At 40.9% G+C, this 20,520-nt stretch overlaps 1 protein-coding gene across 1 annotated transcript in view; it reads left to right on the top strand.

Moving 5' to 3' along the window:
* Positions 1-19,084, top strand: part of PRELP (proline and arginine rich end leucine rich repeat protein) — a 30,233-nt gene extending 11,149 nt beyond the window's left edge. The window contains exons 2-3 of the mRNA XM_074222416.1: positions 4,693-5,684; positions 12,665-19,084. Of these exons, the coding sequence (XP_074078517.1) occupies positions 4,697-5,684; positions 12,665-12,840 (1,164 nt within the window). The 5' untranslated portion in view covers positions 4,693-4,696 and the 3' untranslated portion in view covers positions 12,841-19,084. The remainder of the gene's footprint in view (positions 1-4,692; positions 5,685-12,664) is intronic.
* Positions 19,085-20,520: the final 1,436 nt, after the last annotated feature.

The following is a 20,520-nucleotide window of genomic DNA, read 5'->3' on the forward strand; positions in this document are numbered from 1 at the left end:
GACCCAGAAAGATTAAGTGATTTCCTCTTATTCACACAGCTATTAAGAGTTGGTATCCAGAACTAGATGGAACTGAGGCATCCTTTAGAATAAAACGCTAATTTTCTAACGAAGGAAATGGAGGGTTATAGTAGGGAGGGAATTTGCCCAGAGTCATATGGAGATTTAATGATTTCATTGATATCTAGGGATTAGTGAAAAAAAATTTGATGGCAAGAGAATGGAGAAGTAAGGAAATAACTGAATGCCAGGGACTCCTTGTAACTTTAAAAATAAACTGAAGAATTATCTTGGAATCTGAACAAGCCTCCTCCCCCTTGCCTAGGCATGATATGTATGTTCATGGACATGGAGTATGTATATATATATATATATATATATGCCCATGTGGACATATGAAGATGTTTATGTGAGTACATGAGTGTTTATGTATGTGAGAAGGGTGAGCCAATGCACATGGTTATGTGGTGTGAGAGGATGTGACCTTGACATTGGAAGCTGGGCAGTGGATCCCTGTAGTCACCCTGTGAGTGACCAGTCTTTCCTCTGATTGGAACCAGCTGGAAGGCGTGTTACAGAGAAGGGGTGGAGGAGGAATGACCAGATGGAAGTCTAGAAGAGAAAATAAGAGGTAGAGAGAGAGAGGAGAGGGAGAAGAGATGAGAGAGGGACTGAACAAAAGACAGTGAAACACAGAGAGAGAGGGAGGGAGGGAGAGAGGGAGGGAGAGAGGGAGAGAGGGAGGGAGAGAGAGAGAGAGAGAGAGAGAGAGAGAGAGAGAGAGAGAGAGAGAGAGAGAGAGAGAGAGAAGGAATGGGAAGAGGAACAAAGAGAGACTATAGAAGAGGGATTGAGAGAAAAAAGGAAAAGAGAAGAGGAGCAAGAAGGAAGTGAAGGAAAGAGGAAAAAAAAGATTAAAATACAAAAAAAGAGGCAGGAAATACTTTTTGGGAAAAGTACAGTTAGCAGCTACTATCATGCCCAAGAATGAATTAGGACTCACACAACTCTGTCCCCACTTTGATTCTTTTCTTAATCCATTTTTTTCAATTAACAAGCATTTATTTCTTTCCATCCCCCACTCACCCCTTTGAGGGGCAGGAAAAGAAAGAAAAACAAAATCCTTGTAACAAACATACATAGTCAAGAAAAGCAAAATTTCCAAACATCTGAGTTCTTTGTAGCCCCAGCATGCTCTAAGGCTTGGCGGAAACTCTCCATTATACCCTGTGACTTCAGGGGCTCCAGTCTGGATAAGAATTTCTGGAGAAATCTGACAAAAATGAATTAGAATCTATTTAGAGAGCTGTGGATAGAGAGCCAGACCTGAAATCAGAAAGATTCATCTTCTTGAGTTCAAATCTGAACTCAGATACCCACTAGCTATGTCATCCTGGGCAAGTCACTTAAACCAGTTTGCCTCTGTAAAATGAGCTGGAGAAGGAAATGGTAAATCATTCTAGTATCTTTGCCAAGCAAATCCCAGATGGAGGTATGAAAGGTCAGACATGACTGAAAAATGACTGAACAACAATTGGGTTGAAAGGAAGGAGAGGTCTGGATTTGAAATAGGACTACTTACTAAGACAAGTTGTTCCAGTGTCTGTGCAAAGAAGCAAAAGGTAGTGGAGTGTGGGATGGGGCTGTTGGTAGGTAACTGGGGGGGGATGTTCTTCATGCCCCTTCCCAGATACCTCACTGATGCTGGGAAAATGTCTCAACTCAAGAAAGGAGGAGAAAGGAGGGAGGGAGGGTTGGGAGTCTGCCGTTTTACCAATGCCCTCATCCTTATTGATATTTCCCCACTGTCAGTTGGATTGAAGCCACTGGGTGCTCTCTGGGGGGTTGTCTGGGCATTCACATGCAGCTGCCAACTGGCAGGAAGAACTGCTGAGAGCTGGCAGCACTCCCCTTCCCTCATCTGTGGGGCCCTTTCTCCTTTTCTTCCCCTGAAGCCACCATCAGAACTAGGTAGTCCAGAGGAATGAGTCAGTTTTCCAAATATATGTGAGCAACCTTGTAGGACCAGTCATGGTCCAACATAAGGAGGCAGGATGGGGGAGAAATGGGGGATGGCCTATTTATGTAGGTAAGCTTTTCTTTTGCCTAGGCTTGGCACCTGAGAGTGGGTATCCACTCCTGACTCTACCATCCACTTTACTGAGTTCTACCAGTTGGTCCCATTCTGGAGGGATCCTCTTGATTCATTAAAAAGTTCTCCGGGGCCCAGGAGAGAGTAAAGAGTTTGGAGAAAAAATTTCACTATGGTACCTGAGGAATATGAAAGTGTCAGGAACATTAGGAAAGTTAATAGAATGTCATCAGTGCTAATGGAGACAAACTAGTTCATCTAACTTTTGAAGCAGACACCCTTCTTCCTTGTATCTCCTATGTTAAGAAGCAGTTAGTACTCCTGAGGTCTTCCCCAGGACTCCTAAAACTTTAACTTTTGTTATTCCTCTTCTGATGCTATTTGGACTCCTTTCTCCAATTCTTATCTTTATTTCTCTAAGTTCTGCTCCAGATCAACTTCAGGGCTTAGTAGAAGGAAAATGCCCTGGAAGAGAGGTAAGACTGGAATCAGGTGAAATGATGATGATATTATATCCTTAGTTCTTTTTTTTTAGGTTTTTTTTTTGCAAGACAATGGGGTTAAATGACTTGCCGAAGACCACACAGCTAGGTCATTATTAAATGTCTGAGGCTGGACCTGAACTCAGGTCTTCCTGACTCCAGGGCTGGTGCTCTATTCACTGCACCACCTAGCCACCCCATGTCCTTAGTTATTGAAAAAGACCATGCATCAGGGAGGTGATGTCAGGACAAGCACATGAATTGGAATTGAGTGGAGGGGGTGGGGTTATGCTAAGTCACCAGTCTCACTTTCTTCTTCAGAGCCATCTGGATCCAGTGGTCAGATATAAATCAGGACAACTGGAGATGGGCCTATAAGTGACAAGTGTCTGAGGTCATATTTGAACTCAGGTCTTCCTGACTCCAGGACTGGTGCTCTATCCACTGCACACCTAGATGCCCTAGGGCATGGACCAATTGCCAGACAAAGCAATTCACTCCTTGGGGGGACTAGAGCCCACAACAGGTTAGTCTGAAAAGACTGATCCTATAGTGAAACCATTCCAATTCATTCCAAGAAGCATGAATCAAGACTCTTGGTTCTGAGGTCATTAAGACAAAACAAAAAACAAACCTTCCATTTACATTCTAGAAGATTGATATAAAATACAAGTTGATAGGGATAAATGTCATGATGAGAGGAGAAAACACAGCCAGTCAACCACATAATTGTCCTCATTTCTCTGACTGGCATCATGCATCAATTCTCTAACTTCCTTTTTCTCTTCCAATTGAAACATTTGAGAACTTAGATGCAATGTGACCCTCAGAAGGCCTCTGAGAAAATACCAGCGGTTGGGGAGGGGTAGAAAGTAGGGCTAGAAATTCCAGAATCCCCAGGCTAGCCAAAACTGCAAGAGGTCAGCTTGTCCTTCTCTCTGCTTTTGGACAGCATTGCTCCACCCCAAATAGGGACCTCCCTGTAGAGTAAGACTCTCCACCTTCCCTCAATCCCCCACACCAATGTTTTCCCACTGCTGATGGTCAGAAAGTTCTAGACATCTACCTTCAGTCTCTCCTGCTATGGTGGCCCATGTTCTCTTTCTTTTTGCAGAAGAGATGGATTGCAGTAATCCCAGGTCAGAAAGATTGAAAGGGCCTTTTCTATCTCGCATCTTTCTGTTTACTTTTTCCAAGGAACACGATGTCTGGGGGAAATTCTGAGTCTGTGTCCTGCAGGAACAGACTGGGGCTGTGAGAGCCAAGTAGGAAGAGAGCAGGAGGAGCAGCATAGAGCTGCCTGAGCAGTGCGGTGGATGGTTAGATTCCTATGGTGTCTCTTCACCAAGCAGCTCCCAAAGGTCTGGCAGGCAGGAGGTTCAGGACTGAATCCCAGTTTTACCACTACCTCACTGTGGTCACTTGAGAAAGTCACCTCTGTCTCTTGGTCTCAGCAGCCTCATCTGTAAAAGGAAGTCATTCACCTAGTCCAGGGGGCTCTTTACCTTTTTTTTTTTTTATGTCAGGAAACCCTTGGAAATCTTTGTCATGGACTCCTCAGAATGTTTTTAGATGCATCGCATTAAAATACATAGATGTCATTTTTTTCTCATTTGATTTCACAGACCCCCTGAAATTTATCCACTTATCCATTGAGGGGTCCATGAACTCAGTTAAGAACTTGGATGTTCTCTAATACTTTATAATTTACATCAGACCACCACCCTTCTCTTAGAAAGTTGGGAGGGAGAGACAATTTTCCTGTACCTGAAATGGACAACAGAAAGATTAGATGACATTTTTGCAATCTCAGAGTAGAGCTGAGGTTCCTTATTCTCAACCTCCCCAGAGGAAGTCAAGAACATTCCTGGGAGGCCAAAGTCACTGGGCAGTGTCTCCAGGGACTCAGACTGTCTTCCTTTTCTTCTGGAGAAAATACAGAAAATACAGGTTCCCTACCCAATGCCTCCCTGCCTTTGACTGAGGTTTACTATGGAATGAGTTCTCTCCTGTTGTCTTTTGGAGACCCCAGTTGTAGAATTGGCCATTTTTTTGTTAAGCCACCTTGGTCTAATCTATTTTATATTTTAATGATTCTTCTATGTCTCCTTACTGCAGGTGAATGCCCTGGACCATGAAGCCCTCTCTTTGCTGGACCCTCCTTCTCCTCTTCATCTTGTTTTCAGTAACTCATAGCCAACAAAGGCCTCCCAAGAGGCGACCTAAACCAGGGCCCAAACCCAGGCCTGCACCCAGAACCCCTCCTCCATACAGACCTGATCTTGAAGAGCCCTCTGAACCCACAGACCTGCCTCCTCCCCTCCCCCCAGGACCCCCATCAATCTTTCCTGATTGCCCTAGAGAATGCTACTGCCCCCCAGACTTCCCATCAGCCCTGTACTGTGACAGCCGCAACTTGCGAAAGGTACCAGTCATCCCATCCCGAATTCACTATCTCTACCTTCAGAACAATTTCATCACAGACCTTCCCATGGAGTCCTTCAAGAATGCCACTGGCCTAAGGTGGGTCAACCTCGACAACAACCGTATCCGCAAGATAGATCAGAGGGTACTAGAGAAGTTGGAGAGTTTGGTCTTTCTCTACATGGAGAAGAACAAGCTTGAAGAAGTCCCCATGGCCCTGCCCCGAAACCTGGAGCAGTTGAGGCTGAGCCAGAACCAAATCAACAAAATCCCACCAGGAGCCTTTAGCAAACTGGAGAACCTGGTACTCTTAGACCTGCACCATAACAAGCTCAGTGATGGGGTCTTCAGGCCTGACACCTTCCAAGGCCTCAAGAACCTCATGCAGCTCAACCTGGCTCATAACATTCTGAGGAAGATGCCTCCCAAGGTCCCCTCAGCCATCCACCAGCTCTTCCTGGATAGTAACAACATTGAGAACATCCCTAATGGTTACTTCAAGGGCTTCCCCAACCTCTCTTTTATCCGACTCAACTACAACCAACTGTCCGACAAGGGGCTCCCCAAGAACTCCTTCAATATCTCCAACCTTTTGGTCCTCCACCTGTCTCACAACAAGCTCAGCAATGTGCCGGCCATCAACAACCGGCTGGAACACCTGTATCTCAACAACAATGAGATTCAGAGTGAGTAATATAGGGGAATGGGCATGAGCAAGAAGGGTGGGACAAGATGGAAGTGTCAGATAATAAAAAATTATTTTTTAATTTAATTTAATTTTCCCTGGTTACATGTAAAACAAATTTCAACATTCACTTTTAAAACCTTGAGTTCTGAATTCTCTCCCTTCCTCCCACCCCAGACCTCCTCATTGAGAAAGCAAGTTATTTGATATAAGTTAAAAATGTGTAGTCATGATAAACATTATCCCAGTAGTCATAAAAGTAAATATAGGAGTGGCTAGGTGGTGCAGTGTATAGAGCACCAGCCCTGGAGTCAGGACCTGAGTTCAAATCCAACCTCAGACACTTACTAATTACCTAGCTGTGTGGCCTTGGGCAAGCCACTTAACCCCATTGCCTTGCAAAAAAACCCTAAAAAAATATAATTCCCTCACTTTTTTGTGAGAAAAAGAGAAACCTCTCTGTCTCTTTGGTTCTCAGTGTCTCTCCCTCCCACTTTTCCTCCCTTCTTCTAAGTAAAGTAAAAAGAAAGTAAACTTCAATCTGGCTTCAGACACCATCAGCTCTTTCTGTGGGGATAGAGAGCATTTTTTATCCTAAATTCTTCCGAGTTGTCTTTCAACAGCACTGTTGAAAAAAAGGTAAGTCATTCACAGCTGATCATCCTGTGACAGACTGTAAACAATTATTAAAGGCGTATTATGTGCCAGATGTTATGTTAGGTAGGTGACAAGAATTTTTATAGACTCTGGGCAAGATAGAAAGACAGGCAGAGAAACTGAGAGAGAGAGGGAGAGAGAGAGAGAAAGAGAGAGAGAGAGAGACAGAGAGAGAGAGAGACAAAGAGAGAGAGACACAGAGAGAGAGAGGGACAGCCAGATAGGAGTCAGAGATAAAGAAAGAAAGACAAACACATAGAAACAGAGATAAATAGACAGAGACAGAAACAGAAGCAGAGGAAGAGAGAGAGAGAGAAACAGAGACAGAAATACAGAGACAGAGGCAGAGAGAGAGAGACAGAGAGAGAGAGAGAGAGAGAGAGGAAGGAGGGAGAGACAGAGAGATGGAGACAAAGACAGAAAGAGAAGAGAAAAGAGAGACAGTGACAGAGAGAGAAAAAAGGAAAAAAGAGAAAAGAGACAGAAACAAAGAAAGAGAAGGGGGAGGGAGAGAAAGAGAGGGAGAGAAAGAGAAGTCACCAAGAAAAAGAGACCCAGAGGTCAGTGGGTTTTTACCTTTTATGTGCACACTCAGTTCTGTTTGTGCCCCCCACCCCCACCCCATTCTGCTGGCTCCACTACCAATTAGTATATTTTTTCGTCATCATACAGGACCAGTCTTTAGTCAGGCAGGAGTTTCTCCAAGGTTGCTTAAACTAAATAGGCAGCGATTAGCCACCTATGGTTCAAGGGCTAGAGCTAGACAAGTCACAGCTGCCTAAGCTTCATAAACTGACTTTCATGAGATCATATGGGCACTCCACCATGCTACTTCTATAAAGTTACGATTATAAAAAGCACTTGGGGGGTGAGGAATGGCTTCATTTAGGAGGCAGCAATGTGACTTTGACTTTCAAGGGAGTGAGGTTCCTAGAAGCACAAGTGAGCCGAGGGCATTCCATGCCTCCGGGCACAATCTGTATAAAGGTGCTGACATGGGGCGTGGAGCCTTGTGTATGGGGAACTTGCAGTTTGACTGGGATTACAATGGAGATGGGAAGGGACAGCAATAAGCACTTATGTGGAGTCTTATACTTTTTTAAAGAACTGTGCTAAGCATTTTTGTTGTTTTCTACAAATATTATCCTATGGGGCAGCTAAGTGGTGTTGTGGATAGAGCACCAGTCTTGGAGTCAGAAGGACCTGGGTTCAAATCTGATCTCAGACACTTAATTCTTACTTAGCTGAGTGATATCACCTTGCAAAAAACAAACAAACAAAAACAAAGACTATCTCATTTGATCACAACCCCCCATCCTGGTTCACAGTCTCATCACCTCTAGTCTGAACTATTGCAACAACCTCTTAATTGTTCTTCCCTTCAGTCTCTTTCCTTTTCCATGTTTTTGGTAGCTACAAAATGAATACTTCTAAAACACAGTGTGTGACTGTGTCACTGTCATGATTAGGAAGCTTAGTGGCTACTTATTGCCTCTAGGATAAAATATCTCTGTATGAGGAGTTTTTTTTAAAAGTCAACATGACTCCAGCCCATCTTTCCAGACCACTTTCACTTACTTCCCCTCATGCATTCTATCTTCTGCCACACAGGCTCACTTGAGGCCCCTCATAGGCACGTTTCATCTCCCACTCTGTATCTTCGCATAGGCTGTGCCCCATGCCTGGAATGCCCTTCCTTACTTCTGCCTCACAGGGTCCCTAGCTTCCTTCAATGTACAGCTCGGGGGGCTTGCCCTACAGGTTGTCTTTATTATTATTATTATTGCTCTCTCCCTCCTCCAAATGCATTGAATTTGCTTTCTATATATTTCATATAATACTTTTGGGTTATATTTTGCTTTATTATTCCATCATATATTACTTTCCCTTGGTAAATGCAAACAATGCAAGAGCAGGGGCTATTTTGTTTCTGTCTTTTTACTCCCAGCAACTAATATGGTGCCTGTCCTGTGGTGGATACTCTATTAAAGCTTGTTGAACTGAATTGAAGGCATCAAGTCATCTCTTCTGAGGTGACTAATCTGAAGCGATCTCTCTCTCTCTCTCTCTCTCTCTCTCTCTCTCTCTCTCTCTCTCTCTCTGTCTCAGCAATGTGAGAAAACCAGGAATAGAAAGAGTCTCCATGTTGCTCATTAGACAACAATCACAGAGCCAAGAGGACTGGAGGCAGGAGAGCAGAGGAAATCACTTCTTGGTGGAGACTCTGAGCACTCCATAAAGTCTCTTTCCCCCTCCCCACATTGTCTTAGAGGGGACTAAACAATACAAAGCTTGGGGAAATAACTGTAGCAGACAGGTGGTAACTGCCAGGATCACAGTCTGTATTCACACCTTATATAGGCTACACTCACAGACCCTCCCAAGCTTTCCTTCAATAAGGACTCCATGGCAGCCAAGCCTTCTGATATCAGTTAATATCAGAAATATTAGGGACAGCTAGGTGGCACAGTGGATAGAGCACTAGCCTTGGACTCAGGAGTCCTGGGTTCAAATCCAGCATCAGACAATTAATAATTACCTAGCCGTGTGGCCTTAGGCAAGCCACTTAACCCCATTGCCTTGAAAAATCTAAAAAAAATAATATCAGAAATATTGACTTTCTCTGGGCATTGTCATCTGATCTGCTAGACTTGGATCCATGACCTTCCATTACAATAGGCACTGGTGATATTCATCATTGGGAAATTTGAAGAAGTTATATTGATAGAACAGTAATGGGAAGAGACTACCTTGGACAGAGACTCCCTTTTTGCTGTTTTTCAGACCTTCTGTCATGTCCAACTCTTCACCACTCCATTTGGGGTTTTCTTGGCAGATACTGGAGTAGTCTGCTAATTTCTTCTCTACTTCATTTTACAGATGAGTATGCTGAGGCAAACAAGGTTAGGTGACTTGCCAAGGGTCACACAGCTAGTATCTGAGGTCAATTTGAACTCAGGCCTTTCTGATTCCAGACCCAACTCTTTATCCGATGCTAGCCATCCCTAGCTTCTTTGAAAGCACAACTCAGGTACCACCCCTTATAGAAGAACTTTCTCATCTTTATAATTATTACTACTCTCCCTTCCTCCAAATGCAGTATTTTTCCTATATTCATTCTGCATGCTCATTTACATTTAGAAAGCCTCATAAGAAGCAGTGTACTACAGATTCATTGTGTAGCACATGTTGAGATTCAAGACTATTTCTCATGTCAGTAATGATTCCTAAGAATTACTAACCCCTCTTGTTCAAACTATTGCAATAGCCTCTTAATTGATCTCATTACTTTAGGTCTCTCTCCCTTTCTAATCTATCTTCCACACAGCTACTAAATTAATACTTCTATAACACAGAGCTGAGCAAGTCACTGCCAAGATTAGGAAGTTTAAGTGGTCCCTTATTGCCTCTAGGATAAGATATAAACTCTGAATGAGGAGTTTCCATAAAAGGTCTCACTGGTGACTAGAGGCAGGAGCCATGACTCCCAGAACTGTAGTTGTCGACAGTAAAGGAAACAGCTGCTTCCTCTATCAGTGTAGCAATGCTGAGAAGTATCTTTAAAAGTGGAACTCTAAATGGGTATCTCTAAAAGCAGTCGGCAAGGCATGCCACTCCAGATAATCTGATGGATCTGATGCAGACATGATGCTCATATAGATGAATGAGTGAATGGAAAAGGAAGCAAGCTCTGAGTTCATAGTAGGCAGAAGGAACTAAGGATAAACCAGCAAGAGAATTCTGAGTCCATGTAGCTGAGTCCAGTTTGTTAGTGTTTAGTTTCTCAGAATTAGTGATACTAATATTAGCATAAGCTATCTTTCAGGGGCAATGTCCCTGATTACTTAACCTTGTACTGCTGTTAGAACCAGTATCAGGACCAATAGAAGGAAATCCTAGGGAAAGTATGAAAGAGTTGGAATTAGTCTTATGGTATTGGTACAGAGATTTTAGTACCTCTGGGTATGACTCTTTGTAGCCCAATAAATCTCATATTTTTGTTTTGGTGCCCTTGCCATCTGACCTGAGGGCACCTAAGACTAGAGAACACAGTAGTGCACCTCTCCTAGACTAGGCTCACAGTCATGGGAGTATATATACCTCCACCAGATTGATAAGAAACCAGTTTCACAGTTAATTCAATAGGAGAATATATCACATGGATCCAAGAGCTAAAAGAAGCTCCCAGGGAGAATAAAGGTATTCAAGATTCTCTTAGTTGTCTGCAGGTTGGACAAAGAAGTCTTTGGTACTTAGAAAGAAAGAAGGCTTCAGGGAATAAAACAATTCCTGAATGGAGAGACTACCCAAAGAAAATTTATGCATTCCATTTTGAGAGAATCTGGAATATACAAAGGGAACAAAGAGGATGATCTGAATTGTCCTTAGTCCATTAGGAGAAGTGCCAGTTTCTCCAGGAGGAAGTTTCCAGTCCCCCTTCCAAAAATAAGAGATAAAGACCACCAGATAAAGGTATACTGAGGTAGTCCATGTGCAAATAATGGGAATGGACCTCGGAGGTATGTTCTGTTGTTATTACTCATCCTTCATCCTTGAAGAAGACCATGACATCAGGGAAGTTATACTGTGACTTACAAGTAATTTTGATTTAAATGAGGGAGGGTTGTACAACGTATAAAATAAGGAGATCTACAGATTCTAAATTGATATTGAAGTGACCCCTTTATTCATCCATCACAAAATCATATTGGAAGGAAGAAAAACAAGAGTCAAATGAGATTTTTTTTAAGTGGTAGATCAGAATAGTTCAGGGAGGATCTACTTGGTCTAGGTGCTGTTCCCTGTTTGATATCTGTTACTGAAGAAGTCTTTTGTGCCATACTGTGCTGTAGACTTTCTTTTTTAAAAAAATTCATTTATTTAAGGTGATAGGGTTAAGTGACTTGCCTAAGTTCACACAGGTAGGCAATTATGAAGTGTCTGAGACCAGATTTGAACTCAGGTCCTCCTGACTCCAGGGCTGGTGCTCTATCCACTGTGCCACCTAGCTTCCCATTAGACTTGTTATGATCTTCAGCAGAGAGATCAACAAACAGCAAACCAACAAAAAAAGTTAAAACAGCTGTATCTGGAACCATCCCTACTAAGCATTTCCCCATTATTTTGATTATGCTTGTGTCAGAGGTTAAGAGACCCTGTCAGATCCAATTCTATGTGAAAAATAACATTTTTAGTAATATTTAAGTTGGTATAGTAAATGGAAAGAGCCTTAGAGTCAAGAGCTCTGGGTTCAAATGCAGGTCCTGACTTTTACTAGTAGACAATTATTAACATCTTTAAGCCTCTTTTCTAATTTACAAAATAGATAAAAAATGATAAGATTATTTTGGTGGAAATGCTTTAAAATGTTAAAGTGCTATAAAATGATATTTTTATATGTATTGTATGATTTTCAAAATATATTTATATATACCATCTCTGTAGGTTCTTTAATAGATATGTAAACACCTTTAGGACAAGGACAGTTTCAATTTTATCCTCATATCCCTGGAACAGCAGACTTGTATTTAGCAGGTACTTATTAAATGTTTGCTGTTTGTTACCACAACATAATGAATAGGTAAGACAGGTTTCTCTGTCTAGCTCTCCCATTTTATAGATGAGAAAATTGAGGTTGTGAGTAGATAAACAACTTGGCAAGATCACACTGCTAACAGATGGTGGTCAAAACTCAAATCTTTTCTTTCCATTATTATTTAGCTATCTCGAGTCTAGATTAAATAGGTGAAATAAAGAAAATGCAGTGGTCATAGAAAGGTTTTACATTTGGAACATCTAGCTCTATATTCTCTGACCAAAAGTCTGATTGCTGAAAGAACATATTACCTCCAGATTCACTATCATTTCCAATCAAATTTAGATCAGATGACATTCAGTGGTATGTAAGGGAAGGAAGCCAAAAATCACAGGCTGCCTTTGCTCTTTGGGATCTGACTTTTAGAAATATGTGCATGGGCAGGGGTAGAGGGGGGAACTAGGGTGCAGATGCCTACAGCTTATGGAAGAATAGCTATTCTTAGCCTATTCCCCCCTTGCCACCTAGGGGGCAGAGAGAAGACTGTCATACAGGGCCATCATCTTCTAATTTTAGCCCTCAGGTAGAATATAGTACATATATGACTTCATTAGGGACATAGATAATGGGGACAAACATAGAAGAAAACCCACCCCCACCTTCAAGTCACCCAGAAATCCTGATTCCAGGTGTTTCCCTGCTAGAATTTCTTTCCCATCTGAGTCCCAACCCTTGCCTATCTTCTTCCCTTGGCTTATCCTCTTCTCTCTCTCTTTTTCTCTCCATAGAAATCAATGGGACCCAGATCTGTCCCAACAACCTGGTTGCATTCCATGACTTCTCCTCAGACTTGGAAAATGTGCCACATCTCCGCTACCTGAGGCTCGATGGGAACCAACTGAAGCCACCTATTCCACTGGACCTGATGATGTGTTTCCGGCTCCTGCAGTCTGTGATCATCTAACTCCTACTTTGACACCAGATGGACTTTTCTGAAGAGACTTGAACACCTCTCAGTCAGGGGTGGCCCATGTCCTCACTTCCTGACCTGTTTCATTGCCTTTTCTACCCTCTCTAGGCTTTTCCTTTCCACCTGTGTAGGTCTCCTGAAAGAAAGGAGGAAGACAATTCCAGTCCCTTATTGCACCTCCCTTCCCTCATGTGGGATTATAAAGCCTAAGACTTTAGTTTTGATCCACCAAGTTCAAAGAACTGCTTCTCTCACATATAAACACCAGTCCCAAACTTCTTGCCAGATGTAGTCTCCCTTTTTTAGGAGCCCCTTCATTCCCCTGGTGCTTTACCTAACCTTCTTTCTTTCCTCTACCTTCACTTACTTCCATTCCAACCTCATCTAGATTATCAATCTTAACCTAGGAGAGAAGTTGATTTTTCCTTAACAGGTCTAGAAAACCTTGACCTAGGTGATGAGATATGTCTTTCCAAACAGGTCTAGTAAATATTTTATAACTGCCCTGGTGAGAGAAGAAATCTTTATCATATCATCTCTTCTACTACTTCCTTCTCTATAGCCACAGTTGTTTTCTCTTCCACTCCCCAATAGTCTTAAACCCCAAATGAGAAGACATTTGACCCATTTCCATAGCCTCTTGTTAAACTGAAAGTGGAAAGGAATGGCTAAGAACTTTTCCTAGAAAGAAGTAAATTTGGTATTCTAGCAAGGACCAGTTTCAGGCAACCTCATACTTTCCTGATTAGATTTTGCATTGGATAGATAATCTCATAGTGATATCAAATTAGGAGGTTTGCACTTGCTGAGAACTGTAGGCTAGAAGCTTCCACCCTCCTCCCATATGTATATCTTCTCATATCTTCAAGTGTGTTGAGAAAGCGAAGGAGCAGTGAGTAGAGGGGAAGGTGGGAGGAGGGAATTATGATGTTTCTAGAAGGAATAGTTGGTAGGTTTGGGTGAGGCAGAACACAAGAATAGAAATGGGATTTTTAGAAGAGCAGTCTTCAAATCTCCTTTGGCCACCCACAGTGAGATGTCTGCTTCACTGTAGCATTCAGTTCTCAAAATGTTGGGCTTGGTCATTTACCAATGCCAGCTTCATCATCTGGTGTCTATGTGGTTCTGAATTAGCCAAATTAGACCACCATCATCTACCCAATATATCTACAACTCAAAATATAGTGTAGAAAGTAGGGAGAAGGGGAGGAACAACTGTATACCCCCCCCCCCCCCGAAGTCTCTTCCATCATGTAGAAGATGAGACACATTAGTGACACCTAGTGGTCAATAGAGGTCAGTGTTGTGAGATCCATTTTTCCTTGATTTAGTACTTCTTGGACAGTTGATAAAAATACTGGTGATGTCTTTTAAGAAATGATCCCGACCTGGGACCAACTTCTGACTTCAAAGTAACAATGGAGCATATGGATCACAGCATCCCAACATGCCCATATCATGGAAGGCCATTGGCATCTTTGTACAATGACTTTCTGCTTATGATTGTAACTGGTCAGAACTGAATACAGAGAATGATGCTTAGCATTAGAGCCAGCTACTGGCCAGTAATTTCCATGTTAGAGATGTCTGGTCAGCCTAGGTTCTGTTTTACCACAAGTTGGGGATCTGAGAGCTCCAATTTGGGATCTACTTTTTTTCAGTGTAAGGATTTTTTTGAGAACTCTTGATTAAAATCCAGTTGGGAACTGAAAGAAACTAATTAAAAATCTCATCTCTTCCCTCGCATAACTGATTTTTAATGGGATAGGTCCTAAGATTCCATTCCCTTTCTCAATAATTTATTCCCTCTTCCCTTGCCTAATAACATGTTCTTCTCTATGGACCTTTTCTTTCCAATTTCTTTCCTTTCTTCTTGCCTGACCCCCAGGTTAAAACCCTTGGCTGGTTTCCAAGGTATAACTGGGGTGCTGACAAGAGTACCTCATTTTTACTTCCTTTGGAGAATATTCTTCTCTCCTGGTTGTTATTATCTCTCCTAGGTTCTTTATTAAATGACCTTGCTTCACCTCTTTTAATGCAAATCTATTTTCTCATTTGTCACAATACTCCAAATAGACTTAGGTTATTCTGGGTGTGGTTCCCTCCTTTCCTCCATGTTTCCACCATCACCATCTCCTGGCCTCCCCTTTTCAATGGCTCATGCAGACTTGGAAAAATCATTTCTAATCTAGATTAATTTTAACTTCCCAAAACCAAGCACTCTCTTCTTCCCATAACTATGGCATTGCTCATGCAGAGTTATTTCTTTTCCCATTCTTTTCCCTCTAATTGATGAGAAAATTGCATTTTTAATCTCCACAGAGGCTTCCTTTCCATTGAAAGATCCCATAGGTAATGCCTGTGACAGACATACTATTCCAAAGTCCTTATGTAAGTCATTTCAGCTCTTCAGGTTTTGTTTTTAATAAAAATCTGTGAGTTGAAGAGCATCCAAAAGGTCTTCCAGTCCAAGCACTGTATCAAGATTCCATAATCTTTGATGTAGGAGTATCTCAAGAAGGTGTTGCTAAGAATGCATCCTTCATTGAAAAGACTCATATCTCAACTTCATCCTTCAAACAGTTTGAAGAACAGCCTGATGCACAAGACTTCTTGAAGGAATGAATTGCAAACACAAATGGAAAAATTTCAAGGAAATACCAGGCCCTTCATCTTCAAGTCATACTATTCTTTCAAAGAAATTTCACCTGATTCTCTTCCTTTCCTTCCTGTCAACTTAACCAACTGTGTAGCTATTCAATTTGTAGACATAGTACTAAGGCTATTCATTTTAAGAATATAAGTCTCAAAAGAGAAAAGGGATAAAATTGGGTTATTGGCAGGAGTTATGAATATTCTTGTCCTACACTTCAACTGCCTTGTCTTCTTGATTGTGGTACATATTACTGAATGATGAATCCCTTCTTTAGGATCCAATATTCATCAAATCCTTTGCTTGAATATATCTGTCAACAGATATTTGAGTACTCATCCTCTTTTTTAGATTATTCTAATTGCCTAAAAATTCCTCCGTTTATTGAATTGTTCTGCCTATTTATGTTATTCATGGGATTTTAGGTCTGATTTTTAGGTCTTGCTTCTAGGACCAAGAAGATTCCTAATTCCTCTTTCAATGTGAGAGTCCTTCAAACAATTGACATAGTTGCCATTCTTTCTTCTCTTTTCTTCTTCAGTGTAAACATCCCAAATTCCTTCAATCTTCCATCATATGATTTCATTTTGACTCTTTTTATCCACCTAGGTACCCCTCTTCCCTGGATACACTTTAGTTTGCCAATGTACCTTCTCAAATTTGTCATTCAGAACTGAACCTATTATTTCAAGTGAGATCTGTCAAAGAAAATAGAAGGGTGAGGACCATCACTTTCCTTCTTTTGGACAAAATGCATCTCTAGAGGCAGTCCAATGTCCCATTTCATTTTCTGATACCATATCATATAATTGGCTCTCATTGAACTTGTCATCACTAAATCTCCAAATCTTATTCATTTAAACTGCTTTCATAGTCATATCTAACCTATTTCTATTTTTCTCAATTAAATTTCATCTTAAATTTGATCTATTTGATCACAGTGTCTTGAGTCCTTTTTATATCTGTTTTTCATGCAATGTATTTGCTTTCCCTCCTTGTTCATATCCTCAGCAAATTTGGTAAGCATATCATCTATGTCTTTTCTACTTATAAATCTTTTGGACCAAACAGCACCAAGGACAGATCCTTCTAACCAGACACTTGAAAGATTTCTTCCCATGTTAACACCAATTCGTTAATCAACATTCTGGTTTTTCAGATCTGATCTTTCAATCAATTATGAATTCACCTAAATGTTCTTTAATGAGCTCACATTTCTCTTGTTCATGAGGATATAATTAGAATCTTTGTGAAGTATCTTGCTGAAATCCAGATATGCTGTAATAAAAATCTTCTCATCTATCTGTCTAGTTAGGAGCTATGTAAAAAGAGAGAATGATATCATTTGTCCTTAGTGAACCCAAATTTGGCTCAGCAGACAAACCAATCCTTTCAGTAACCTAAGTTATAATTTTTCCAGGTCTTGGATGCTGCATTAATTGGTTTGGTTTTCAACTTCTACCTTTTGTTCCTCTGTTTTGAAAATTGCAGCATTTGATCATCATCAGTCATAGCAATTCTATTCTCCATGATTCTTCAAAGATCATTAATGACTTCACATACACAAGAAATGTAGATACTCTGAGATATAATTGTGCAAACAGTGTATTTTCTTATATATAAAATTATAAGGTTGAACTAAATAATTTCTAATTGTCAATATCTACCAATTCTACAATCTCCTTTGACTCTGGGTTTTAAATATTCCTTTGGCTAGATTTATGATATAGGGTCATGGGGATTAATACTTCTAGAACCATTTATAATATAAGGGGTCTTAAAAGTCATCTTGTCCAATTGCCTCATTTTATTGTTAAGGAAACTAAGAGATAAAATGTCCTATTACTAAGAGATAAAATGTCCTATTTGGGGTGGTTAGTAATAGAACTCAGACTAGGAATCAGTTCCCCAAATTCCCAGTCTAATATTCATTATTACAACATACTTCCTGTCCTCTGCTTTCCTTATAGGCCCTTTTAGACATTTTCTTGGTAGTTTACCTTTGTGCTTTCCTGCCACATCCTCAACCCTCTAGATAGTTCCCAATGGCAATAACAAGCCAAACAGTCTCTCAGAGATAAACTGGCTTTAGAGTCAATCACATCTATTGCTTTTCCTGGGATGTCTTTCATCTCCACATCTTCATAGACAAAAGCCTCTATGCTGTATGAATACAAATATAATATGCTTGTGATTGGACTTACGGTGAATTGAGTATATCCCAGCATCTAGTTTTTACTGCTTCTTATCACAGTCAGGAGACAAAACAGACCTGATGTCCAACTACATTACTTGGAGGCTATGAAGAAAACACTATGAGAATGAGAACTATGGGTTTTCAGTATCAGGTTCATTTCTGTACAACTTGCTGAAAGTATTTCACAGTAATGTCCCTGCCCTGTTCCCTTTCACCAACATTCCATAGTCTCTTCTGGATGACACTCAGCTCTTTCTTCCTGTTTGTTTGTTTTTTAAGGTTTTTGCAAGGCAAATGGGGTTAAGTGGCTTGCTCAAGGCCACACAGCTAGGTAATTATTAAGTGTTTCAGACCAGATTTGAACCCAGGTACTCCTGACTCCAGGGCTGGTGCTTTATCCACTGTGACACCTAGCTGCCCCATCAGCTCTTTCTTCCAATAGAGTCCTACCCTGGACCCTAGAATGGGAATGAACAGAAGTAGAGGAGGGGATGGACTGTGAAGGAGGGGCTGTGACTCTGTATTGTGAGGCCCCAAATGTGGTGGGCCACTGAAGAGGAGAAATGTCAATATTGAGTTGTGCATATAGAACACCTATGACACAGAGAGAGAAAAAACAAGCAGAAATTAATATTGTGAATAGTTTATGCTTTAATTGATATCTACTTATCCAAAGAACAATTTGTATTTTTAGTACTGAACTGAACTCTAAGGGAATAGAGTAATTAAAAAGAAGTCTCAAAACTTTATTCCTTCCTTCAATAGGTTTCCAATCTATCTCTCTTCTTTTTTCTCTTCATCTTCTCTTCATCTCCTGTCTTCTTTGACAGATCTAGATTTTTACAGAAGACCTCTTCCCCTGGGTATTAATTAATTAGTAGATTAAATAATTTACTCTTCTGCTTCCAACAAGGCCCTTCCCTTACACATGACTTTCAACCTCTATCCCTGTCACTTGGTGGTCAGGTAAGCATTACTTCCATGGTCCCTGGTGGGGAAGGGAAGGAGGGATCCCTACATGACCCAAATCAGAGCTGATTGATATAAGCATAAACATGAGCTCATGAAAATGTACTCTTTCTCTTCCCCTTTTCCCTACTCCTCTTCTTCCTCCTCAATTTGTATCCTTGTTCCGAATGGCAATAGCAAGCTGAATAGTCTCAGAGATAAGCTGGCTTCAGAGTCAATCACATCTATTGCTTTTCCTGGGATGCCTTTCATCTCCACATCTTCATAGACAAAAGCTTCTATGCTGTATGTATACAAATATAACATGTGCATGTACTTATTCATTGTACGTGTATCCACTCTTGGTCATGTTAACTTTGTGGAGTTTTTTCCATTCTCATATTTTCCATATGAGTGGAAATAAAACTGTATGAAAGGAATTCTGTCTGAGTTTGTTGGTGTTGGCAAATCATCAGATTTACTCCCTGCTCCCTGATCTTCTCCTCTTACTAATCCTACCTCTCGTTTCTCCCAGGGAGATCATAGTTGCAACTATCCCAGACTTAAAGAAGTTGTCAGAATAAGGACAATGGCAACTGGAAATGTTCTTTTTCACTTGCCAAAGTATAGAAGAAAATATTCTTTATTTGGAATCAGAAGACTTGGCTTCAAATCCTGGCTTTTTTTTCCATTGCAATTTGTGTGATTTTGGACAAGTCATTTACCCTCTTAAAACATCAGTTTCCTTATCTATGAAACAGGATTCAAACTATATCACTCCCAAAGCCCTCTCCAGTTCTATATCTATGATCCTGTGATGTCTTATATGATATCTTAAGGCTTTCAAAATATTTTATATACACTTGTCTTTGAGGCTCCCAGCAATCTGTAAAGTCCTATAGGTATCCTCATTTTGCAAATGAGGAAACTGAGACTGAGAGAGGTGGAATGAGTTGCCCAAAGTCACCCAGCTAATAAATGATGAAGGTAGGGTTTGAATCCAGATCTCCCCAAATCCAAATCCATCATTCTTGTCTGTTATGTCACTGTCATTCCATGTCCTTTTCTTTGTCACTGGCCCCCATACATGCAATCTTCAAATCTTACCAGAATTCCTCTTGCTGACTCTTCACTCCAATATTTCAGACTCTCTCAACAGATAACTCATTTCTACAGTGTTTTCAGGTTTAGAAAGCACTATCTCCACAATCCTGTGAAATAGGTGGATCGAAATTAGAAAATAGGTAATTCATTGGATGGTCTGTCAACTGAACATTAGGAGCCAATTTCTAGCTTGATTTTATAGAAGAGGAAACTGGATCTTGATCAGGAAGTATCAGAACTTCTCATGGCCTATCATGCTTTTATATCATATTCCATTGTTAATATTTGTTAAGTACCTTCTCCAAACCTTCTTCTCTCCTTAACTGGCCTTGTATTGTTGAGGGTACCACCATCCTCCTAGTCCCCCAGACTCATAATCTAATGTCATCATCAACTCCTTTCTGTCTCACAACTCTATATCCAATCTGATGCCAAATCCTGATTCTACCTTCATAACATCTCTTGTAAATAACCCATTCCCTCCTTAGATGCAGGCTCTCATCATGCCACACCTGGACTATTGCCATAACCTACTAGTACCTCTCTAACTCAAATCTCTCCCTACTTCAGCTTAGCCTCCATTCAGTTATGGAAGTGACAGATCTGCATTTTGGGAAGATAAGTTCAATAACTGAAGGGAGGATGAAATGAAGTGGAGAAATACTGGTGAGGATGTTCTCCCTCCTTCCCTCTCCCTCCCAATTTCCTTTAACATTCAACTCAACTCCCACATTTTCTAATTCCCCTTAATGCTAGCATTTTCCCCTTTCTG

Source organism: Macrotis lagotis, chromosome 2 (genome assembly GCF_037893015.1).
Source record: "Macrotis lagotis isolate mMagLag1 chromosome 2, bilby.v1.9.chrom.fasta, whole genome shotgun sequence".
Classification (NCBI taxonomy): Eukaryota; Metazoa; Chordata; class Mammalia; order Peramelemorphia; family Peramelidae; genus Macrotis; species Macrotis lagotis.